The sequence below is a fragment of the Poecile atricapillus genome, chromosome 3 (assembly GCF_030490865.1).
Source record: "Poecile atricapillus isolate bPoeAtr1 chromosome 3, bPoeAtr1.hap1, whole genome shotgun sequence".
Taxonomy (NCBI): Eukaryota; Metazoa; Chordata; class Aves; order Passeriformes; family Paridae; genus Poecile; species Poecile atricapillus.
The window spans coordinates 36870737-36897939 of NC_081251.1; the positions used below are offsets into that span (position 1 = coordinate 36870737).

Here is a 27203-nt window from a genome sequence, read left to right on the forward strand (position 1 = left end):
TACTTGAAACATATCCAAAGACTGGCTTGAAACTTTATTACTAGCAGGACTGTAATAAATACTTCTCTTAAGCATGTTCATATATATGAGAATTTATGTATAATAAGGTTTAAATTTTCTTTAGTAAATAAAACCACATATGAAACATTCAGTTCAACACATTATGTATATTTCTGGTATAATTAAAAGACAACAGCTCTGGGTAAATAATTATATTACATATTTATAACTATTGCAAGAATAGACATGTTTTGCATAATCTTCAAATTTTAAAAACAAGATATACAATTGAAAGTACTAGAAGAGGACATTCATATCTTTCAAAAGATTATTCAATCTTTCTTCCAAAAAATAAAAATCAAAATAATGGAAGTAGTTTTCTGGCACCTACTTTCCTCCCACAATCCTTTCCCCTTTCCACACACACAAAGCAGCATCACAACCAGTTTGTGTGTGTTTCACCTCTGGAAATGTGTAATAGCAAATAAAAGTGGTTACAAAATTGTACTCCTTCTAAATTAAGAGTTCACCAGACACAAATACATAGTAGTGTTTCATTTTCCAATGTCAAATCTTATACTAACTTAGATGGGGTACTTATATGGGCATTTATGCCCCATAAAAAAATTTAATCGGCCATTTTTTAAAAATCATTTTTCTAGTTTATAAATTACTCAAATTTAGTCCCATCCCAAAATACCTTAATTCCTAATATTCCACTGCACTGTTTCTCCAAGTATCTAGTGGGCACTCAAAACTCACACCTTACATGTCCAAATTCAGTTTTCTTACAAGTAATGTATCTGTAGGTAAATTAACATTCATAAGGATTTAAGCGTAAATACAAAAAGTAACCTTTGTAAACAGTTCTCATGTCATAGCCAATACAGAATGTTCAGTGAAGCAGTCAAGTCACTGCTGTTAGGACAAACAACCTTATAACTCAAATACATACTCGTTAGCCAAACATATTCTACGAAATATGAGAGCTGCCAGTGCAAAGGTCAGCAGGACAATGAGCACAGTCGACCCCGTGTGGTTGGTGTTGACTCTCGGCTGCTGTGCCCGGTTAAAGTCGGTTGAAGTTGGGGCCCGTCTCTGGCTCTGCTGCTGCGCACGGCGCTGCCGAGGACTCATCGAGGTGGTGGTGCTGGACACAGCTGGAGTACGCTCCTGGCCAGCCGCAGCACCGCTATTCTGAGTTTCAGACTAAAAAGCAAATGTTGAGAGCTGTCAGACAATACAGTATGTAAGATTAGCAAGAGATAAAATCAAAAGGACTAAAATGTGCCATTCAGATAACTGTTCATAGATGTCACTAACAATTACAAGATTGTTACAGCTGGCTGTTTCTATCCATACACTATCCTGAGCAGAAGTATATTTCAAGCTTAAGATCAGCAGTTCTATAGACAAGAGAAGGCTGAAGGAAGTCTGTCAAACCATATCTGTGTTAGAGATTGCAAGTATCTTTGTCTAAGATTTGTTTTAACTCCTTACTGTTCAAGAAATCTTTAAAAATCCTCTGGATAGTTAAATCTCTGAGGATTTGCAATGTCACCTATACTGAAGGGGAAACAAGATGGGGAAGCCAAAGGAAGGATGGAGAGAAGTCCAAGAACTGTAATTAAGCAGTGCTGCAGTGTTTCCTGTGGACAGCTGGGTCCAGAAGTCTGTTCTGATCATCACCACTGAAAACACCAAACAAAAATCCTAAGCACAAACCTACCGGTCCCAGCAGGAGTTCCCGGGCACAGTACGTGTGCAGGCACTTACCTATTGCCCTCTACTGGTCAAACTCGGTCTGACATTACAAGTACTCAAAAATAAACTTGGGCAAATGATGTTCTGCTCATGAGAATTTTATGCTGAAGAAAACAAGTTTCAATCTCATGAACTAGAAAATATGATATCGTATCTTCCACCAGACTAATCCTGGCTGCAATACTAAAAAGTTCAAACTTCCAACATTTAATATTAAAAACAGTGATACAGCAGAGTCATTAGAAATAAGCATTTTGACAAGGTTCAAAAAAGAAGCCCTGAAAAACACCTGCAGGTTTTTAAATTTTTAAGTCTTATTTTCAGCCCTCAGAAAATAAGGGTTTTTTTTTAAGAAAATTGCTTTATTTAAAGCAATTTGAAGACGTTTTCCAGAGTTAGCCTTCTCCCGCTTTCCTTCTTAAAGATTATTATTACAGCAGGTAAAACTAGAATTCTGGACATTTTAGATTTGTTTCCAAAGCCTTTTAATGGACACAATACCCATAACCTTAAGCGTCGCTTCAGCCATCTACTACATCCATTAAAGATTACCTTTCCACATGACCAAATAGGGAATGCCCTCAACTGCATATCAGGTTTGACAACCCACAAGACAGTCAATAATACTTGGTCTTGTGATTCTGTGTGTGGACAAAGAATTCAAAATTTTCACCTAGTCGATGATTTGTTTTGCCCAGGGAAGAGGCCTTCCATTCCTATCTCCTCATCATTAGTATTTCCCACTGTTTATCACTGGCAAGGAAGTACTGATGCAATTACTTGCCACATTTGACAGCTCGCCTGTTTACACAGGCGTCTTACCTAAATAAGCAAAGCAGCTTGGGTAGCTTCAAAGAAAAATGTTTTTAAAATATACATTTTATCAGCAGAGACAGCCAAGATTACTACAAGCAGCCTGTCATGATTTCCAGTACACTGCAGAAGTAATTCTGCTTCTCACTTGAAAGCTCCTTATGCCAAGGAAAATAAAGTCTTGGGGCAGCCAAGTCTTTGAAGAATGAAGTTCCTAGATTCATCTACATTGCCATCATCCAGAAGGTGAGAGGGAGAGAAGTGAATTCAGGACACAAGAACTACCTATTCAGTAAGCAGTGTTTCTCTTCTTCAGTTTTTAAAGATACAAAGAAGTCTAGAAATATTCCTAATCCATCATCCTACTAACAAAAGTAACTAGCACTGACTGTCACACACATCTTCTCAATACTGCAAAACTTAAATTTAAAAATAAAACAGAAAGGCCCTGTTCTGAACAGAACAAGGTGTCATACACTGACATGAACAGATCTGCGATTCAAGAGAAATCTCACTTAGAATTTCAAGGCTTTTAAGTTATTTTTCTGAGGAAATTACAGATGGATTGGGACAGCAGCAGACCAATGGCTTCACCCAAAGCTCAGCTAATACACCACCTCGGGATTCCCAACATTATCAATGGCCAACCATTACCAGACATGCAGAAGAAAGCAGTGATCATGACCCAATATAAATTTGGGTCCAGGTGCTAAGGTATCTTAAATAATAGATATAAATAAGATATAGGTAAGAGAGATGATTTTGTTTGTTTGAAGACTTAATCATTAAGAATCCCAAAAGTGGCAGATGGCTGCACTATAAAAAAAAATAAAAATAAATCACAATCATCTAGTCTTCAACTTAATGGCAAGCCTTTGAACTCTTCATAAGAAAATATTACAAGATTTTTAGACTAACACAACACCTCACATGACACAATTTCCACTGTTTCTGCCAAACTATACTGGAAATGTGGATGAGGCTCAAAATGGAAATATTCAATAATAATTTCATTATAGGCATATTTAACATCTGATCTTTATAGACATGTAATATACATGTCACATTGTTACATACTATTTATATTACAATGTGTCATATTATTTCTGAAGCTTCTGAGGCTGTTAGGACTGATAGAAAGCTTTGCTCCAAGGACATCTGAACAATTATTTGATGAATAAGCTATGTCAGTAAAATATATTTATATCAGAACTAACAATCTTATCTTAAGATCTTATATCATCTAACAAAATGCAAGTAAGGAAATTTGTATCATGTTCAGTCTACTGCAGAATGGTAGAACTCATTGCATCCTTTATATCTCCAGGCCATTATTTTAAAAATTTTTATCAGAATACTAGAAGGATTAAATCATCATCTTAGAAAGGATGTTTAAAAAATACAGCAAACTCAGAAACTTAGGATCATATAAATCCTCTGGGTTACTGAAGCCTCTTTCACTTATACTAACGGTCTGTAGAGAGATGCAGAAATCAGGATAGGTGAAATACTTGTTTGTACAACTTTCAGCTGAAGAAATGCCGCAGTTTGACACAGCATGGCTTAATGGCTAATGAAAAATGTCTATTTCTAATGAATCAAAGTTGGGCCAAGAACTCTCAGCTGCAAGACATTTAAAATGGTTGCTGCAGTATTATGAAACTAAGACACCACTTAACAGAGATAAAGGGAAATACTTTTTATCAGTATATCATTCAGAACTTATGATTAAAGGTAAGGGCTTTTATGTATCTCACACATCAGAAGACAGCCTCATTTTCTGACAGATGCCTCCATCAGCTTAAGAGTAGCTGGATTCAGTTACACTGTTTATTCTATCACCTCTCAATGCTTCATCCAGCCACTATTATCAGTGCAGATCACTACTATAGGATATTGTTTAATAACAGGTGTTAATAACTGAGGCTTAATGTATTCCCAAGTTATCAGAAAACAGCCTAACTACAGTTTTATCTTGTTACTTAATAAAGTAACTTAATAAGTCATCAAGCATCAACTTTATTCACTAGCTATAAACCCCAAGGTGGGACATCATTCCTTATCAATACACCAGATGTATTGCTACGGGTTTGCTGGGAGTTCAGACACCCATAATCCACACAGATTTAGAAAGTGCAGTCAGGGGGGAAGACGGAGAAATGCAGCTTACCAGCCTCTGCTGCTGAGTAAATTGCAGCACTCTCCATCCTCTAGCAATGAGTCCCACAGACTGTGATCAGAGTTTTGGTAGGCAACCACTGGACCCCAGTCCAACCTGAGCATCTATAATATATTCCTTCAAAAACATTGTTTTGCTCAGATGTGGAAGGATTTCACCTTAATACTATGGGCAATTACTTTTATCAAGCCAACTTTCAGCAGCACTAGCTTGCTTGCACTTTGAGTACTCAAACAAAAATAATGTATCATTACTTTGCCTTGAACAGACATCAACAGCTACTACAAATAATAATATAATTTAAAAAAAGTATTGTCAGAAGTAGTCTAGTCAGAGGTATTCTCTGCACTGGGTTCAGACCCCTCAGAAGTACTATGCTGCATACTGCCTTAGGTATGCTATTGCTTTAGTTTTATTAATGCTAAAGACTGCTCTCTGTAGCTCTGTATCCTTTTATACAAGTTGATGTGGCAGCACTTTCCAGAGCAGCATTGCTCCTTTCCTTACTCTTATGCTGCTGTTCTCTTTGCCTTGCACCTGGCAAACCTTGATAACGTTGTGACAAGTTCTCTTGGGAAGCAGCTCTCACTGGCATGAGAACCGATCTCCTCCCCTCCTTCAAAGATCAGTCATTTAAAGGCTGGATAAATGTTCTCTAACAATACAGGCACATAAAACTTAACAGCCAATGTGCAATATCTGCATCAGTGCTGCACACTCCAGTCAGTACTAACAGGACAGTGAATGGGAACAACCACTGCTGGTCTAGCAAAAAGACAACAGAAGGTGGGGAGGAAGGGAAGCGACCTGGAAGATGTGGTCACACAGGGAAAGCCTGGAAGTCAAGAGCTCTGAGTGCACCTCTCCCACAGCACAAACACATCCAGGCAGCAATTATACTGTAAGTATTTTCAAAGGGCAAAAATCTGTAAGACTGAAGTACTGAGTAACACAATGACAGCCAAAACATAAACAACAGTTTCAAACTGGGTTTTGAAATCTGAAAGACATATACTTAATGGAAATACTGTAAGACTCGGTCCTTCTTTCGTCAGTGAGGCTATAATCCTCTCCCTAGGTAAAAGCTGACAGAAGGGAGAGCTAACAGAACTTAATAAGGCAGAATTAGGTCTTTACACAACAAGAACTCAATAAATGGATTTTACACATGCTGAACCCAGCTGAGTAGAAAAGATCTGAGGTTTACATGGGTACTCTTTCATACCTCTAAGTAGATCAAGGCCTAGAGTGCCCTACTTTGAAAATACTTCTATTACCTTTCACATGAATAGGAACACAAAAATAGCAAGCTCAAATTCCTTAAAATAGTCTTTCCTGTTACACATTTCTTTCTTCCACTGTGTGGCTATTTTCCACTACTGAATGGCTCCAGATAATTCCTAAGACTCAAAATGTGACAGCTCAGAAACACAGGTGTTGGCTCAAACTAAAACTAACAATCCTGAATATTAGTTCAGTTCCTTAAAACATGAACTCACTTATCATTTACAGTTAATCACATATATGAGTATTTTTACATTTTACATTTACATACATTTATATGCTTATATGTTTAAAGGTCTCATTTCCCATGGGAATTTTCTGAAAATTAAATTAATCATTAATTATTAAATCAGTATAACTGATAAAAACAGTTTTCTTAAAAATATGATTCATTTTAAAGTGCCTCTCCTCAAGAAAATGCCAGCAATGCCTTGGTGTATCAGCTCTTTCTACTATATTAGCCAGGATTTGTAGTAAGAAGAATATAATAAAATGGTTTATTAAATCCTGAACAATCTAGAAAAATCCTTATTGTGGGGGAAAAAATTTTGCTATTAGCATGTTTGTATTTCTACATAGCTTGAAAATATATTACAAACACACAACAGATGTTATTGGGCATGTTGTAGGTTTTTTAACCAGTCTGCAGCCCCATCCTCTCTAAAAAAGGCAGCTTAGCTGGGATTTGCCTGCAATTTATCAGTGAATTTAGATTGCATTTGCAACAGTCGTAACAGCAGCTGCCTTGGCCCATCACCAGACCTCAGTCATTTCTGAAACCTTTATGTAAGCCCTATACCTAGCAGTATTAAAATGCAAGTGTCATATTTCAAATGGTAAGAATATTTTAGACTTACTTAAGAGGTTATAAAACCCAAGAACATAGTACTGATTAATATTTAAAAGCTACAGGTTATCATTGAAACATTTTTTGCTTCTGGCTAAGAATTCTGTAGAAAAAAACTTGTGCTACATTACACAGATGATAACTTTTAGTGCTTCAGATACCATAAAGTTTTAATGAACACTTAATGTAATTAAAGGAAACACTGGGAAGAACTGCTAAAAGAACATTATTTACTGTTTTCAGAGAAGGAAGTGGTTGCTATTTCTAAAAATGATTCAGCATACTATTTGCTAATAGATTTTATAAAAAAGTATGCAGGAATTTCAGAATAAATATGTGAACTACATACTTTAGTCAGGACTCCAATCAGCTTAAGAGGACCAATTTCATGTTCAATAAAGCTCAAAGATGGACCATACCATTGCAGTTGGTGGATCTGGGAACGCTCTAGTTGCGCTATCCTGCTGGGGCTCACGTGAGGCAGCAGAGTGGTTCAGTCCTGATGTGTTTGAGGGTCCAGCATCAGATCTCCTGGATGAATTGACCTCTGCCTATAAGAAGCACATATATACACTTCACATACAAGATCAAAATTGCTCCAAAACAATTTGGCTTATTTTGGAATGTGTATTTTATTGTAGAGAATGAGGCTTACCAAAATGTAATAATCAGGTGTGCCAGCTGCATTTCAATCACACAGTAACAAGTTTAAGAAATTTTCATTCTTTAAAAATAAGACTGCAAATGTGCAAACAAAGGTTTAAATAACTATTTTGTTTGCACATAACGGATATAATGTTCAAAAAAATCACAGATGTAGAGAGCAAAAAAATAAAATCCCTTAGAAATCCAGGACGTTATGCCAGAATAACACAATTTTTTTTTGCATGTCTTTAAGACAATTCTTACCTCCTGTTGATAAAAGTGAAGTAGCATAGCCTGCTCCCCCACAGGACTAAGGAGCTTCTCATGAGTGCCAATGTAATGTGGTTCCAGTACCAAAGTTGCCTTGTAGACAGAGTGGGCATATATGTATGACACGACACTGGGCTGTATATCCGTACCAGTGTCCAGTATTTAAATTTCAGCACAGAGTAACAGAAAAAATACAAGTCGTGTAATACTGCTTTCATACACATTTACATAATGTCTACTATGCATTATTTCCCAGAATTTAGGTTTCATGTTTAGGAAATTTGAGACAAGAGATCACACAGAAGAACACAAACTCCAGTATATATGCCAGCAATAATCTCTTGGGAATGGAAAAGGATATACCAGTATAGTGCTGAAGTGAAATACTTTAAAAATTTACACATGTCAAAAAAAAAAAAGATGTCATGACCAGATCAACTTTTATCAGTAAGCAAGTCACCTCCTAAATCATGTGTCTAGATCCCAATTTATTACAAAATGACAGTTTCAAATCTAGTGACTGTCTTCAAATGCAGACATAAGTAGTGGTGGTAGTAGTAGCAAGAAATACAAACGGTGTATTAGAAAACAACCTGTTACAGTGATAACAAACTGGTAAGATCACAGTATAGTAGTCTTTCATGATACTGTTTAGTGTGAGGAAATTAAGTTCACTGTCTCTTTATGTGTATCACATCAAGGGAATCCAAAAAATACGGCACCAAAACAATCTGGAGATGGATTTAACATTTGAAAACTTAGAACCTGGCAACACTGCTTTCCCTTTGCACTTGACTGTTATGAACTGTAATATTAGACAGGAAAAGTTACTATTCAAACATGGGTCATCAACAAAGCAACACAGAATTATGAAACATTTAGACTGGAATGGACCTCTAGATGTCCCTGGTCCAACACTCTCCAGAGTCATGTCCAGAGTAGTTTTGAGCATCTCCAAAGCTGGGGCTTCCAGAGTCTCTCTGGGTAGTCTGCTCCAGCATTTGACAACACTCAGGGTGAATCTTTGTTTCCTATATCCAACTGTAAGTTCCCCATAACCTGTGATTACTGATTTTCATACTCCTGCTTCTTCCAAGATGAGCTTACTTCATCTTTACTGTTAATCTCTATAAAGCAGTGCTAAACGTGCATTTGATTTACTTCAGTTTATGAAAGTACTAAGTCTGCTATGTACACTGAAGTCAGACTAACATTCAAAAAATGACCAACATAATTAAACGTAATAATGAGGATGAGCAGAGAATTAATTTTACTGCAAAATATGCCTTGTGAAGGCAAGATGTTGCAAGATGGCAAGATATGTATCACTGTTTTAAAGTGATACATATGCTATTAGTAATTTCTTTTTCTTTTCTCCTTTTTCCTTTTCTAAGCAAAATTGAATTTCTGTTATAACATCTAAAATGCAGAAAACTATTTGTAAGCCAATATAAAACTGCTACAAAATATAATTTACTATTAAAACAGACAGGAACAAATGTGGATGCTCACAGAAGCAGGAAAATCGTAATAAGGTGTGTTGGGGTCCCCTCCCCAAATTTCATATGCCTACCTCAACACCACACAGAGGGCTTTTTAAAAAGTTACCATCTTATTTAAAGCTGGTAAGAAACACAGTAACCATGGGACCATCTACACATAGTTAGAAGAACTCTTATTTAAGGATGAAGCTAATGCAGAGAGACTCTCAAAATACACATTCAATCAGCAATCTGATGTTAAATCTTACCCCATAAATTGACATGAAATGTATCCAAATGATTAAAAACATCTTTATTTTCTGCTAGTAATTCATACTATTAGTTTATTACAAACACATCAATTGAACACCTCATCTTAACAACAAACAGAAAAGAAAGTCAAGCGAAGCAGAGAAGCAGGAAGCTTAAAAAACTCCAACCCCTAAAATGTGATTTGAGAAGGGAAGAAAAATGCAACCAGAGGACAGAACTGATTTACCTTATTAAAAAAAAACCAAAAAAACAACAAAACCCCACAATGGACAGTAAAAGGCAGTAGAAACCTAAGACTTTTGTTCATTTTTTCCCCTGACAAGTACTTGCTCTTAGGGGGTGGTGTCAAGCATATAGATACATAGAAAGCATCAATATTCTTTAAAGACTGATGTCTCTAAGTCTTTAACTTTAAAACTGAAAAAGATATGAAATGTAAGTTATGAGTTCTTTCTCTCTAAAGAAACTCAAACAAAACCAAACTCTGGTATTTCTAGAATTTCTTTGATCAAGATTAGCAGTTCTTACATAAAAATCAATCCTACAATTTTAAACTCTTATATATTGTAAAAAAGCAAGGAAGAGGCAATCCATTGTTTCTTCAAGTAGCTCAGCTTTAAAACTCTGTCCCTGTTATTCTCATCTTTGTAAGATATCTGGAAATGTTTTTATCATAAGCATTATGGCATAGGAATATGGATGTCCTGCAAAACTGGCAGGAATTCTCAAAGAAGACAATCTTTACCTTCATAGTGCGTACAAAGAAAGAGTAGCCTTTAGGACACTACTAGAAGAACATGGGTGACAAAAGGGGACATAATGGCAGCCCTGACCTTAGTGAGGATGCATTCTGCACTAATGCCACACTGTCATAATATAACCATAGCTCCCTTCCCTCATGCACAGTAGTCTTCCTTAGTGGCTGATTTAAGAGTTTAGTGGAAAACCCAGTGAAAAACAACACTGTGCATGCATGACATGCAATTCTCTAAGGAATGTATTTGTCTAAACAAACCTTGCTTTCACTGAAACACAAGCTAGAGAACACATTTTTCGGTCACAGCAACTTCCACACCAGAGTTCAACTTTCAGTATCTTCAGATAGTAGCAGAGTAGTTCAAAAGAATTTGCAACCATTTTTCAGTAGTAATATGTTTTATTCCTTCCATAAACCAAAAGGAAAAAAAAAATCACAAAGGTAAAAAATTTAGGTTAGCTTTGCCCAAACTTTCCTCACACTTTTACAGTAAGACTAATTCTGGAGAATTTAATCAAGATATTAGTGTCTGAAAATGTGGAAGTAAAAGTAACATAGGCAGTTTTTACCACAGTGGTCACCACTAAAATTAAAACTAATCAATCAACGCTTGAAATACACAACTTATTAACTGGCAAATTTCAAGAGATCCATTCTTATTTTTCTCTTTCAGACTGCACTGAGAAAACAGGCTTCCACATAGCAATTGATGAAGGTTTTCTGATATGATGAATGTCTCTGTGATTTACAAATTTTTCCTCAGTATTTTTTTTTCTAATTCTATACAAGAGAGATAAAAGCTTAAACAGTGACTTTACCTTGAAGCTAATTTGTCTGGCAAGCTCTTTAGCCTCCTTGTCCGCCTGGCTTGACACACTTCCAGATGTCAGTGGTAAGAGGGCTGTCTTCATAGATGTGCCACACATTTCACAACAGAAGTCTTGTGACCTGCCCACAAATGACATAGCTCAGAATAGCATGTTCTCAGTGTTCCTGTGTGCTTGTTTAAATAAACTATTTGCAGAACAATCCACAGAAAGACAAGTGGTGGTAAGGCCAGTAGCTTAGAAACACTTCCCTCTGCCTCAAATCACACTATCTTGAAAAAATATGTTGAGAATTACCTCTATTACTAACACAAATTCTCTCATGTCATTTAGGGAAGTATTTACAACTGACTAAAATATCACTATTATTTATACTTTATTATTAATTTCTTACAATTAGAATACTTATATCAGCAGCAAATAAAAATTATAAATGATAAAGATTTAACTATCATTACAAATGTTATACTGGAGCTTGCACCTCAAATCCAGGAATTTCAGCTTCATCAGAACATTACCTTCCCACATCATCTCTCTATAGGGCACTCTTCAGGTGGCTCTCCAGGCCAGTGAGGAACCACAGAGACTTGACAGCACAGTATCAAGATCAACCCACCTCACTGACCCACTCCTGTTACTGAATGCCACTGAAAAGAGCCTGGATCTACCTTTTTTACAACTTCCTTTCATAAAATCATACACATGGATATGATCCCCTGAACCTTCTCTTCTCTAGGTGGAACACTCCCAGCTCTTTTACTATCTCCATGTATGAAACATGTTCCAGCCCCTCAATCACCTTTGTGGCACTGCACTGAATTTGCTCCAGGATGTCCTTATCTTTCTTGTACTCTAATCTGATCACAGCCCCACCTGAACCCAGCATTCCTAATGTCTCACCAGTGCTGAGTACTGAGGAAGGATCACTTCCCTTCACCTGCTGGCAATGCTCCTCCTCATGCTACCCAGCACACCATCAGCCTTCTTTGCTACAAGGGCACACTGCTGCATCATGATCAGCTTGGTGACCACCAGAATCTTCCCTTCCAAGCTCCCTTCTAGTCAGTTGGTGTTATTCATCTCCAGGGGCAGGACTTTTCTCTGACATTCCTCCAGCCCACTGAGGATGGATGGCAGCACAATTTTCTGGTGTATCAGGCACTGCTCCCAGTTTTATATCACCAGCAAACTTGCTGAGAGTGCATCCTGCCCCAGTATCCAGGCCATTAATGACACTGACTGAATATCACTGGCCCCAGTACTGGCACCAGGAATACACCAACAGTGACCACCCTGCAACTGGATTTTGCAGAACAGGCAGCTCAGTTCTTAATCCACCTTACTGTACCCACCTACCTAGACTGTACTTCATGACTGAGGATAAGGGAAAGGATACCAAAAGCCTTGCAGAAGTCCCTATAAACAACAACCACTGTCTCCCCTTTGTCCACTAAGCTAATAATTTCATCACAGTCATAAACCTAATCTTAAGTTAATTTCCTAAAGATCATGTAGAAGAAGTTGCTTCAGAATTTTGAAATAGTTTCATTATTACTATTTCCTTAAAGACAATTATGCATCATTATTTTGGTTCTTTTCTCCTCTACTTAGTATCTAACTCCATCATACCCACTTCCTCTCCATGCTGCAATTAGTCCTCTATCACAACGTTACTTGAATTTCAGACAAACCTCTAATATGACCACACAATGCTGGAAGGAACGGAGTGCTCTCAAAATATTTTGTTTGACTGCAAGTTCCAAGTTTGCACAATATTCAGGGAAAAAAGTGACTACATGCACAAGGCATCAAACTTGTTTTATTTGGAATAAATGCAAGAGAACAGACTGAAGTAGCTGATTTTCTACTCAATGCATTACCCTAGAAGTGAGTGAATGTAAATGTACCTACAATAGCAAACTTAGCACTTACTTCTTTGCAAGAGCTCTTCTTTCTTCTGGTGTGTAATCTAGAGATCCTATTGCTCCTTCACCTTTGGTTGGCATGAATCCAATGATGGCTAGTAAAGCTGTTCTTACTAAAATGGGAAAACAGAGATATAAACAAAGTGGCAGAAGTAACAGTTACATAATCTCATTCCACACTCAGGAAAGTTGCATTTATGACTGCAAAACTTCTTTCTGCCAAGTCTGAATTTCCTACAAACAGCACTGGTTTGGAGTTGTTTTTTTTTGGTACACAGCACGGCTTTCTGAATTTTAACATCACATTATAAACAAAGAAAAGGCCACCAGCTGACAGAGAATTAAAAATCAATTGTCACAAAAATGTTGCATTAAGGTGAGTGTTCCAGACTCTAAAAAGGATTAAAAAAGGTAAAGCAGAACTAACATATAAAAAGGCATGGGTGGGGGGGAAGGGGAGAAGGGGAGCAGGACAAGAGGAAGAAGATAAGGTTCACAGGGAATTCTTCTTTTTGCATCTGTTTTATATTAGACATTAATTTTGAAATTTATTGTACACATGCTCAGAGCTTTTCTTTTTTTCGAAGTACTGCAGAATTTGTTCCTTTTATGTCATCATAATAGGGGAAGGAGCTCACTTAAAATATTAATAACTGCTTTTAACAGAATTGTCATCTGAAGCATCTCTTTTGACAACATCTGTACTTGGACTTTGTTTTACAGAAGTAATGAAATTTAAAAATTCAGGACACTTTGCTAATAGATTTGGTAAATAAATACCACATCAAAATAAGTACCACAGGAAAGAGACAGGATATTTGCAACTACTTAGAAACATAGTATTTGCTACTCCTTAAAAAAACATAAGAGATTTAACAAAAGTTGAAGAGAGGCCCACTAAAAAACTCCTAATATCTTACCAACAGATTTTAAAAGTGAAACTGATATAGAAATAATTGATGTACTGTACTCAGTAAAACTAAAATTACTTGAACATAAGCATATTGCCTTGGATGAACTGTGCCAGCTCTCAATTTCTGTGATAACAGTATTTTTAAAAATAAAGATAGAGAAGATTTGTTTATTCTGAACTCAGACCACATTATCTTTCCTCTCAGCTCAGAACCACACCATTAGAATTGAAAACTCCCCTCTATTAATATTCAAGCTGGCTTAGTGATCATGCAAAAACAGGGTAAAGTAATAGGCTTTATTTTCATAAGAACAATTTTAAACAAAACACACAAAGAATATTCTAAGTAGTCTGAAAATTCTTAATGCTTATGTATCCACGTAAAGAAGAGCTTACCATCACCCCTCAGTTTCTAAGCCCTGACATTTACTTAGTATCATTTCCAAATCATTCAATTTCACTCTTTTTATGACCTTACATTTGACAGATTCTCCTACAATTTTACACCCTCAAAATCTATCTCCTTTTCCACTATAAACATTCTCCATGAGATTTTTTTTTTTTAGTTTAAAGAACAAGTTGTTTGACAGAGGTAACATTTTTCAAGGAATTGTTACTTACTACTCCACGACGGCTGCCATGTTTCAGGATGATGTCCTGAGATGCTTAAACAAATTTTCTTCCCCACTTCAAACCTGCCATTTGCCTTCAAAGAAAAAGGGAGGATACAATAAAACATACTAGAAGTTAACTCTTGAGTTTTGGTAAAAGTCATAAAAATCATGATCAAAAGAATTCCATATGCAAACAATATGTGACATTTATAAAATTATACTGCCAACCTCACAAAATTGGCATTCAGCTTGCTGAACACAGAACACTGTCATCTTATTCTATTAATGCATGAAGAAAATCTTCTACAAAACTATGCACAAAGGAAGGCCTTTGCCCCAAACTACAGGTCTGCTTTCTTACATCTGAGCAATGTTTTCAACAGAAAGAGGACCCATGGAAGGGAACAGAAGGTTAGACAATCACATCAGCAATGTGATTTCTCCCAGAGGAAAGAACTTCCATTTATTAGGCATAAAGCTTCATACAATTAGAGATTACCAAAATCATCTTACAGAACTTTAGATCTTCAATTATACTACACTGTGCCACCGTTCTTACAAAGTAACATTATGTTAAATGCCAAGAATCTATCTCTCTCTACCTGTGATAAAATGGATAACATAAAAAGGAACTACTAGTACGCGTGCTTACTTACCGTCAGCAAAATAATGCTGGGTGGTTTCATGGGGTATTCAGGTGGTAGCACTATTCGCCCATGATAAATCCCTCCATCAAAATCTGAATCTGGAGGACCTCTAACAGTGAAGTGCCATTCAAAAAGATTATCCTAAAATGGCCCCATCAATGGAAGAAGGGGCGGGGGGAAGAAAAGAAAGAAAAGAAGAAAGAAAAAAAAAAGTGCTCATCACAGAAATAGACAACTCAATGCCATTCTCTTGAATAAGAACAGGCTGAAAAAACAGTACACAGGCAGAAGTTTTAAGAAGCCAAAATCAAATTGAGAGTTAAGAGAACACAGCATTAAGGATAAAGCATTGTAGGTTTCTGGTAATTTACTTACGTAATAATTTGCCAAAACCCTCAAATTCATTATCCAAATTCCTTATACTAGCTGTATAAACTATGACCAGGGTTTTATTACCCAACAGATGGAAAACTGAGTCAATTAAGAGAAAACTGGATCTTTGCCTCAGTGAGCAATAATTTCTGGAGAACCAAGGGGAGACCTACACCAAGAAAGAACAGCCTCCCCAAAGCTCCTTCTGTGCCCAGGACAACACAGGGATTTGACTCAAACCCTAGAGAAGTCCTATTCTCCCTCCACCACCACCAAATTTGAAAGAGCTCCTGTGCCTTATTCCACAACTTTGAAAGGTACAATTTGAAATCTAAAGTTTTATCGACATTGGACATATAAATAACTTCTCTTGAAACATTTTCTCTTTGGGGTTTTGAGCTGCAATTTTGTGTATCAGAACTTGTGCTGCCAACACCTTCCAAAATATTTACAAGAAGAACAACTACTGTTAGGACAGAAGCCCAAACGAGGCTTGCTGTCAGTGAATGAGATCCCTCAGGTAATGCTAAACACTGGTATTACAGCATTGGGATGGCCCACCTAGCTACAGTTTTTCAAATACAGGAGATAACTGTCAAGACTTCCAGCATTTCATCTGCCAGTGTTCTCTTCCCAGCGAGACATTGTTCTAATCCAGAAATAAGATCTTCATGTAGGTTACAAATAATAGCAAGAATTAAATCTCTTATTTCACCACAGGAAGGAGAAACAAGCTACAGACAAAAACTAGTAGACAATAAGGAATATTTTATAGCACCTAGGAACATGCATTATTATGTGAGCATGTTAAGCATGTTATACATTTCTGCAAACGGCTAAAAATCAAACCTCCCAACTGAATACCACAGAACACTGCCTTTTTTAATTAATCCAGAGAAATCAGAAGGGATTTCTGTTTAATCTTCTAACCACCAGAACTTCATTGTCCTCTCAGCCCAAAAACTTAACCAGGTGTTTAGACAATTAGCTACTCCTTAAGTAAAATCCCTCTTTCTTACAATGCATCCAGAATTGCATGCATTTATGTTTTTCACATGTTTTCTTAAATGCAAAACAGCAATCCTCAGGTATCACCTTAGGTTAAGTGTTTCAGTGAGCAACTCAGCAACTGAGCCAGATGTCAGGTTTGGTTACAAGAAGCTTGACTTAAATATTAAGTATTTCCATAGTCTTGGGAAAGAGATGGGGGAATAAACACACCCATGCTATAAAACTACTCAAGTGCAATATAAAACTGTTATTAAGTACTTTCACCAATAACTTGGAACTACAAGACAACTGAAGTTAAATTCTGCTGCTGATTTTTGTCACAGGAAAAAAGAATGGTTCACTATCATTTAAATACACACATTTTAAATATATACGCATTTTAGAGAAGTACGTATTAATTAAGAGTGTATGTGAATAAAACTGCATAATTACAAGGTCTTGCAAACATATAGAGAAACAAACCTCCAAAGGCTGTGCATGATAATGATCTGTAGGATCCTTCAGTTCTGCAGCCTCTTTCATCAAACGTTTGACAGCTGAAAAAGAAAGCATAGGACATGAAAATGAAGAAAATAACTTAATATGCATTGCACAGAAAAATACATAAAACATTTCTTGAAGAACTCTTTTCAGCCAACTAATCTTCTCCAGCATATTCCCACTTCTTCACCGGATCTCATAATTCAAGACATTATATAATTACTTACAATGAATAAACCTTAAATGTGTTATACAAGCATAAAGTTATGAAAAATATGTGCATGGTTACAAAGTTTCTCAACATGGAACACCTGGACTAAAGTAGTTTTATGTTAGTAATTGCACCTGACAGGAGGAAAAACATACATATAATTAACAGAGTTTCAGACGACAAGATTTACAAGGCTAACAGCATTGATATTTTATTATACAGGACATCATGCACATCTTTAACAACTGCTGAAAAGCTTTATCCTGACACCTCCCATGACAATTACATAACTACTCCCTTAGTTGATCAACGGGAGGGCACAGTAATACTTGAGAGAAATCAACACATCACCAGTAAGAGGAGATGAAATTTATATTTAGCGTTATTAGATTATATTAGATTTGAAAAGACATATGCCCAGCCAGAAAAATTTACCCAGGGCTTCTGCAGTTAGAACCTGACACTGAGTGTGAACACCCAGGTATTTTTCTATCATAAATTCAGGATAGTCATTAGTAACCTTCTCCAACCTTCCACTTCAGAAATACCAGCATCATCTGTATTTTCTGCATCTCCTTCCTGTGGCCACTTTTACAAGCTCTGTTACATCTCTTATACTTCAGGGGCCCTCAGTTAGTGTCTAATAAAACTCTATCCTCCTTGCAGAGTAATTTTCCTTCCAATCTACTGTGAAAAGTTATTTTCCTCCTTCATACTTTTGGACAGCTACAAACAATGGCTCAAAATCTGAGAATTTCACTTCTTACAATCCAAACAGAAAACCAATTATGTGGAAATTTGCTGCTGCCATAGGGAGGTGTCAATTAAACACCCTACAGATCCCACCAGATCACGTCACAGCTAGCAACATTCAGACTCTGCTGAATAAAAGGTTTTCTCTTTCATCTTCATTAAGGTTTACCAGTTCATTAGAGAGGAATAGTAAGAAAACCAGTCTGGACCCGAAAAGGCTTAGGAGCCAGCATTGCTTCACAGCCAACAAGGCTGGACGCTTGCCTTTAGAAGGAGAGTGGCATGCACCAGGATGAGCTAGTTCAGGAGTGAGCGCCTCATGAAGCAAAATGCAGACCATGAGAAAACAGAGAATGTATGTAACAAAAACTATTAAATAAAGCCAGAGCAGTCATGGACAAGGCAGACAACTGTTGCTGAGATTTCCCAGCTGAGAGACCAAGAAAGAAAAGAAATACATTCAGCTATAACAGGATAATGTGCAGTCACCCATGTTCACCAAGGGAAAGCTATTAGAGCATAATACTATTCCACTCTTGAGGCATGAAACATAGCAAAAACTAATTTAGCACTTGTATATCACAGAGATAATTTGCTTATAAGAAGTTTTCAGTATTAAGTAACCCAGGACATTTAAAAAATCTATCAGATTTTATCAGACCTAACTTCAGCCTTCCTTGAAGAGTTCAGAATATCTGAAGAGAGCCTACAAGCAAGATGGGAAAGGGACTTTTATAAGAGCATGTAGCAACAAGACAGGAGGAATGGCTTCAAACTGAAAGAGAGTAGACTCAGATTAGATATTAGGAAGAACTTCCTTCCTGTGAGGATGGTGAGGTGCTGGAACAAGTTATCCAGTGAAGTTGTGGATGCCCCATCCCTGGAAGCACTAAAGGTCAAGTTGGACAGAGCTTTGAGCTGTGATCCAGCAGGAGGTGTCCCTGCCTGAGGCAGGGAGGCTGAACTACATGACCTTTAAAGATCCCTGCTATCCCAAACCATTTTGTCTTTCTCTTCCCACGTTGCTGAAAAATACCAACTGAGAAGCTTCAAAGAAAAGCCTGGAGCAGTAAAGGTTCATTCTGAGAACGTGTGATCCAGTGAAGAAAGCACAAAATTTGTTTCTTCTTTAAGCACTGCTGCAGTATTCATGAAACAGTTCCTCGTTTGGCTGCCAAAAACTACAGTGAAAGAAACAAGCATAATTCACAAAGTGAATTATGCCTGCAACAAGTCATGGTATTTCAACCCACTGAAGTCACACTGAGTCACTAAGTAAATATTTGGCAATGGCAGTTCTGAAAAACCAGAACGGTTTGGGCCCATTTGAAATAAAGAATCACAGACTGTCAATAACGTCAAAGCATATCGCTATTTCAGCCAAAAAAAGAAAAGTCAAGTCACTGAATTCACCTAAGACAGCTTTTAGAGACAAAATCAAGTTATTTTTTAATATGACATAACCATCAGCCTGAAAAATAACCACACTTTCACAGATTCACTCAGCAACATTTTATCAATGTTCATGAAAATTAAATCCTGAGGAAATTAGGTTTCTGGACTAGAGATTACTGGAGAGTTCCCACCAAGCAGGAGATGTGGGAGCTCTCTACTACTCTGTGGAGGAAAGACAGAATACTACAAGTCAGAGGCTCTGCTTGACAATCTGCCTCTTGTGTTACACTGAGCTTATCAAAATTTTCTGAAAAGCAAAATATTGATATTAAAAATCTGAGAATCAAATTTAAAACCACCAGCTTGCTTTAGGATTGAGTGGTGGTAGAATAACAATTAATGATCAAAATTTTAGAACATATGCATATGTGATTTGTAGATTCATTTCTGCCCAAAACCATGTCCAGTCAAATTCTACTTTCATCATCATTTACTTCAAGCTACCATGAAACTTGAGTTCACACAACTGCTTCTTTTGAACTCTCTTGAGTTCACACAACTGCAGACCACGTTCAAGTACTCCTGCTATGTGCCCAGCCAGACAACTCTATACCTAGTGGCTGGGGAAACTTTCTGGACACAGAAAATGCAAGTGGTCACTCTTTGTAAACATCACTGTAACTGCTTAAAGGGATGACAGGATTTGAACATCAGTGGTGTTTTCTTAGTAAATCATAATGCCTTTTCTTAAAAAATAAAATAAAAAAAAAGGTGTTTCTGTATGACAGTATCTTCCTCAAATGTACAGCAATCTTTTCATTTTAAAATGAATTCTCAAACTTCAGCCTGAAATTTCAGTTCTACTGTTTGAAAAAGAAAGTACATAATGAACAGATAAATAATGGAATCCAGAAAAGCTGGCATAAACTAGAGATCTCTCAATCTTTCAAGCTGATTTATCTAAGCTGGGAAAAGAAGAATAAAACAATCTGACAGCTTTTACTGCCTTGGCAAATGTTTCCTACCTTTTTATTTATGGCTGCTATTATTATTTTTTTCACTTTAAGCAAGATTTAGAGGCTACTCAGGAGAAATACAGAAGAAGTAGTAACTCTTTCCCTATGGCTCTGCTGACCAAAACAGCACTAGCAAGGATGAAATTTATTTACTGAATATAGGTTTTCCAATGAAAGTAAAACTCTCATAAAACCATTCATCTCAGAGAAACTTTTATACTTAAGCAATTAGTAAAACACAAGTCATCTTTGTTATGCTTTTTTCTATTAATGAGGCTACTATCTACAATTAGGAAAAATATTAGACAGTAATGAGAGAAAAAAAATTAAAAAATGAAATCACATAAACCATTTGAGACAAGCATCAAGTCCCTTCAATTACATGCGTCATGGTTGACATTTTGGGAGGGTCTTCTCAAATCCAGCTGGCTTTGTTTTCTTTCTCCTTCCACTTTGTACCTGACCACTGAGCCAAGAGAGCTTCACTCATGGCTGGTGTAACCATCAAGTGACTTCAGAGGTCACAGTGCAGAGAGTCACTCTGCATCACCAGTCTCCACAGCAGCCCAAAGCACCTGAGAACCCAAACTGCATTGGCATTTAAAAGAAATTCTCTTTTACTAAAGGGAATGTTTAAATTTCCTGTAAGGGAAAAATAACGGTGAATCACACTGTCAGTAGTTCCACTGCATAAAGAATGGATCACATCATTAAAAAAACCCATCAGGATTAGGTTTATGTGTAAAGTACCTGGAATTTCTTGTAAAATGACAACACTTGATGAGCTTTGACATTTTAAATAAAAAAATAAGCAAACACTTTAAGTGGTATTGGTCACTGATGCATTAAGAAAACATATTTAAAGCAAAGAGTTACAGTAGCTCTTTGATATGGAAAATAGCATTTTTTCAATGGTATTTTTTTCTGTACTATTTAGAGAATGGTTTATTAAATCTAAACATACAGCAGCTCTAATAGGTTCACAGCAATCTGCATAGTGTCACTAGGACCTGTGTGTCACCTTGTGGATGTGATTCTCCCGGACAGCTTAGAACCTGTGAATGATGTGTGATCATTTGTGAACTAAAAATAATAGAAATAAATCCAAAACACAGCACTGAACTAGCAACTAGGAAGAAAATTAACTCCATCCCAGCCAAGACAAAGACATTCACTTCCTTTGAGTTCTGCTACAAAATAAATAGAAACATCATTTGCCAAGAAACAGGCCAGCTGTTTTCCATCCTTAGGGTCTCAGATACATCCTTCCTTAAGTCCCATAAGCCTCCTGAATATCTGCTTTACATCTTCACAGCCTCATGTACATTCTTTCACATGACCAACAAGCCTCCTGTACTCATATAAAGTACTAAAAACTACTAAAAAAAAAAAACCAAAAAAAACTTTAATTAGTCTTGTCTTGCTTTCTTCTCACCCACAGAAATAGCCAGCCTTTAGTCCTCATTTCCCTCAGGGCAGCAGGAAGTACAGTACTCATCTTGTAGTTGCAATTGAAAACAACTGTTCAGTCAACACAAAGGAAGGTAAAACTTAAAAAATGCAAGGTGCTTGTAGAACACAGCTAAGATCAAACAATGTCTTCAGCTTTAATAAATTTTTAACATCTGTTCAACTTTTTAACTTTTAAACAATCTAGCCTTACTTCATACACAGAAGGTACTAAGCAGCACAACAGCTACTGGCTATTTCCTATTAGTTCTGTTTTGTTAACAAAGAACTGACACATGCTTGTTGGCATGGAACACTTGTACAAAATATGCAGTGAAAATAGAAGTACAGTTTGTAGGAGAAGCAGCAATCATATTGAAGATGACAGCTAAGAGGATTACAATCTCAGCACTGTCATGTTCCCTATGCCTCCAGGATCCCAAAGCAGTGCCCCTGGGCAATAAATGCAGGACAGCACTGCCATGCTTCCCTCCAGGTGGTCTCCCTAGGCCTCCAGAGCCCTCACTAATCAAATTCTCAATGAGGTGGTGGTCTGCTGAAAGCAAAACAAACTGCCCCCCAAAAAATTAAAAAGCACAGTTGTTTGTGGGCTTTGTGTGAGGCACAGTAAGTAGCTGTTCATAATTCTTCAAGTGTCTGTGCTAATACCCAGTCAGACGCCTGGTCACAGCCTAAGCAAAAGCGAGACATTGTCACTACAAGAGCAGTGACTACAAGATTTAGTGTCTGATTTTACAGCAGGCTAAGGGTCACAGCTCTTGGGGGAAAAAATAAAACATGTAGAGAGATTATTCCAAGTAGCTGTCTTATAAATTTTAGAAAATAGGGATGTTCCTGAGGCATGAAGAGGATGAAGTCTGTTCTTTAGTCAGCTGAGCTTTAATATTGATGGGAGAGGTTTATCAGCCATGTGGTAGCAGGCTGATATACATTGACTAATCCATTTTGAAATCCTAAGACAGAAAATAGCTTGCCCTTTTACAACTGCCAAAAATACACACAAAAACATGAAGCAACAGCTTACAAGGCTTTGCCTTATTGAAACAATACAAAGAAGCCTGAAGTGTGGAGTGTGACATTTCATCCCTTCCAAAATTAACTGTCTTTTTGGGAAGAAATAAAAAAGAAACTCAAGTTCATAGGTGGTGTGAGAAGACAGCATCAGGTGAATGCCCTAATGGGTCCTTGCTCTTACAGAGGGTAAGTGACAGAAGCTGCTTGGCCATCCCAGACCTCACTGGCCACGGCCTGTACCTATGGCAAACTGAGATGGGCCAGAGCTGCACTGCCTCTCATCAACAGACATGTGGTGTGCAGGGGAACAACTTGCTTTGTGTTGTAGAGAGTTACCATCTCTCAGATACGTTGGAAAGAGCTAATTAGCTGCATGAACAGGGACAAGGAAGAAGATGAACATGTTGCCTAGGAGCAATCAGCAGTAGGACAAAGATGTGTAGCAATATTGCTCTTTTGTGTTCTGCTTGAGAGCACTCAGAAAGTACAGCAATGGAGAGACCAACTGATCCCCACTCATCAGTCTGGTCTAGCACATCCACAGAAGAGGGATCCAGGTATTAGTCACAGAGGAACTTCAGCTTCTTCACAACTCTATAGAAGAATTTGGCTCAAAATAAAGATCAATAACGACACATGTTTCTTTTAACAATATTTTCCTATGCAAAATGTGTTTTCATCTACAACATTACATTAAAGCAACTTATACTAAAAGGGTTAGTAGGATTTGCCCTTTTAAAAACTACTGACCAGACGGGATCACCATTTGCAGTTTGCTCAAGTCCAAAAGCAGATTTCAACAGTAGAAGCCTCTTGTACAGGTACAAAATGATTACTTTTTCCACTCTGTCTCAAGATAGCATGCTCCAAATCCCTAAAGCTGACCTAAAGGTTAGCAGCTTGGTTCTTCCTCTATTAAAGGTAAAGCAACAACAAGGACAGCTACTCGTTCAAAAGCCCTAGAGGGACTCAGCACAGCTACTAAAGTAATCCCTTCAGTCCACAGATTACAGAACCCCTTGACATAGAAACTATGGTAGACGTCTTTTTATGTATTTTGTATTTTTGTGCATTTACATAAATTAAAACCATCTTAATATTAGAATATTCTACAGTTCCATCGTAAGCCTGCAGTCGAATGGTAAGAGTAAGATACCATCATTACACTGCACATGTAACTGGAACAAGATAGGAATTTGTCAAACATACACAGAAACGTGAAGTAATTGTATATGCATATCTACCTGGTTAGCAAGTAAAGTGCCAGACTAAAAGCAGTGGCTATACATAACTACTGTCAACTCATTTTAATGGACAGCTGCTAAAGAAACAATATTTATTTAAAGTATTTGTTTATATTTATTCAACACCTTTTTGCCCATCTGTTCACTGAATGATTTCACACATCTTGACTACTGAAATCAAAGTTTTAAATCATTATAGAAATTTTAAAAGTTATTTGTATGATTTACAAACTTTCACTATCTACATGGAAAGAAATAGTTTAATATATTAATATGTAACCAAAGATATTTAATTTGGAGAAATAATATTAAGCCATTGTATGAAGTACTTATCTTTGCCACATAAAGTTCATTTTGCTATGGAACAGCTGGTTCCAGCTGCTTTTCAGCACCAACAGGTGCTGAAAATCAATTCCGGTAAAGGTAATTTTCTCTTTAATATAGAGGGACAAGTAACAACAAAGAACACTTCTAAATTAAGCCACAAATATTTGTTCACTCCACCCAGATCCCAGGTGCTTGTCATACAGCACACCATCACTGTTTCCCATGACGTGGCAAACCACAAGCAGTGAGCATGTTTGTGTGGCCCTGTAAATTCACATATGCCACACATCCTGCATATCTCCCTAAAAAAAGTAAACCTTCCCGATATTTTAAATGACAACAAGTTCATCATTTGCTTAATGACTCTGCTTATCTTTCAGTTATGCAACTATGCAACTTGGGTGTGAGACTAAAGGACATAATTTAGCAATAGACACATCATCCGCATGAGATATGTTTGTAAACAAGAGTGTCACTGACATTTGTAAGGTACAGGTCATCATAACATTCAGTTTCTCTCCACTTTTCATGCTGGTAACAGGACGGTATGATTAAAAAATAAAGCCACTATTCATCACAATAATATGAAGCTGATAATGCCTATTTCTCGACACTCGTTTAGGGGAAAGGAGGGGCAGGACAGCAACCCACACACAAACCCTACTAGCCCTTACGAGCTGCGAAAGAGGTTTTGCTTTGGCAGTGTCAGGCCTCTGGCTGTGCAAGCTCCCAGGAGGTGAAGCCCTGGCACAGCCGGTCAGAGGCCGCTTCTCCAACAAAGCCATACCGGGGGGACATGACTGTTTGCTTCCTAGGAATCAAAACCTTCCCTTCCAGCGCTGTTTCTCCACATCTCTTGAGGCGTCTCCCTCACTTCAAGGATGCAAAAGAAAACCCAGGAGTTATAGGCATGAATTTTAACATGCAAACATGTCCAAACCAAACATGTGAACACAGACACGCAAGTAAATAGAGCCTATACAGCAACACTTCTGCACAACAAACTGACGCCACACAGGCCAAGTTACCCTTGGCAAGCCGTCCCCTCACACGCACCTATTCAGAGAGAAGGCGATGCCCGGGGCAACAGGGCACGGCCACCTGACTAAACATCCAAAGGTACGTTTCCACGAACCACCAACAATGCGTGGGCACACAGACACGGACCTGGCGGACAGGGTGTTTTGAACCGAAATGCAGCTCGGATGAAGGTTTCAACGCCATCGCACTGCGAAAGCGAACCGAACGCGGCCGGCCTCCGCCTGAACGCCGCCACCGCCCCGGCGCAGGGATCCCACGGCCTCGGCCCCCGGCCCTGCTTCCCGCCTCGGCCCCCGGCCCTGCTTCCCGCCCCGGCCCTGCTTCCCGCCCCGGCCCTGCTTCCCGCCTCGGGCCCCGGCCCCGGCCCCGGCCCCGGCCCCGGCCCCGGCCCCGAGCCCTCCGCGACCAGCGGCAGCCCCGAGGCGGGCTCCCGGCCCGCAGCGGCCCGGGCAGCCCGTAAAGGCGCGACCACCGCCCCCGCCCGGCCCCACCGCCTACCCGGGCTCTTGAGGTTGTACCGGGCCTCCATGGCAGCGGGCACCGCTCGCTCCCTCCGCGGCGGCTCCGGCGGCGGGGGCAGGGGGCGGAGGAGGAAGGCCGGCCCCGGCCCAGCCCGCCTCGCCTCGGGACACTCCCCTGACGTGGCAGCGGCGGCGACAGCCCCGCCGGGGCCGCTGGGGGAGGCACCTGCCGCGGCGGCACCGCCCCGGGCTCGGCCCCGGAACCGCAGCCGTGAGGGGACGTGGTGCTGCGGCGTCCGGGCCGCGCTGGCTGCGTCGGTGGAAATGCCCCTTCTGCGTCCCGGCTCGGCTCCGCACCGACCGCGGAGGTGATGGGGCGAGGTGCCTCTGGGTCTCGGTGGGTTTGAAAGCTGGGGGCTTAGGAAAGGGGCTTCCAGGACCCTACAAACCCAACGCACTCCCCGCCCAACAGACTTCACTGTAAGACTTAGTAGCATCTTGTTGGTTTTCAGGATCATGAAAGATTGAAATGGTGTCATATGTCAATTATTATTATTTTTGGCAAGAATTACCAGAAAGAGCTTGACTTGATTGCCACCTTTTTCATATCACAGTGACAGGTATTTACATCTACAACTGTTTCTTTTCCACCTTGTTATAGGTGTAATACACTTGGGATAGAACTTTTAAGAACATATAGCTAAGAGAATATATAAATTAAAGTGGTCAAAATCTCAGCAGTCTCCATTTTGTTTCAGTACAAGCTAAAAATAAGAAACAACCTCTTATGTACTTGTCTTCAGCATAAGTTTGAAGTTTGTATCTGGCTCATATTGTCCTTAATTTCATCTGTGAAACGAATTGTTCTTAACTACATGTTACTTTTATATTCTTCATAATCATCTTTTAAAAAATAATTTTTGTTCTGATGTCTCAGTTCCCTTTTTCCCACTTTTATTGAACAGCAATGGCAACAGTTTAAAACAAAAACATTTGAGTAGGTACTTATTTTTCACCTCATCAAGTTCTCACTGTTACAAAATAATGTGTTAACTCTTTCCTGTTCTGTTGCATGGTGATGTAGTAACAGCAATAAGAAAGCAACTTTACTTCTCCTGGGCAACTAGATTTCCAAAGGGCCAAAGTGATTGTCCTTTTTATAGGACAAA

General features: G+C 38.4%; 1 protein-coding gene across 1 annotated transcript; it reads right to left on the reverse strand.

Annotated features, from left to right (window-relative positions):
- On the reverse strand, positions 1-26240 carry UBE2J1 (ubiquitin conjugating enzyme E2 J1). The gene is made up of 8 exons (XM_058834551.1): positions 26072-26240; positions 17085-17158; positions 15249-15380; positions 14600-14684; positions 13073-13178; positions 11132-11261; positions 7307-7438; positions 1-1209 (listed from the first exon to the last, which is right to left on the reverse strand). The coding sequence occupies exons 1-8, from the start codon at positions 26100-26102 to the stop codon at positions 937-939; spliced, it is 963 nt and encodes a 320-aa protein (XP_058690534.1). The 5' UTR covers positions 26103-26240; the 3' UTR covers positions 1-936.
- Between the last annotated feature and the right edge of the window lie 963 nt (positions 26241-27203).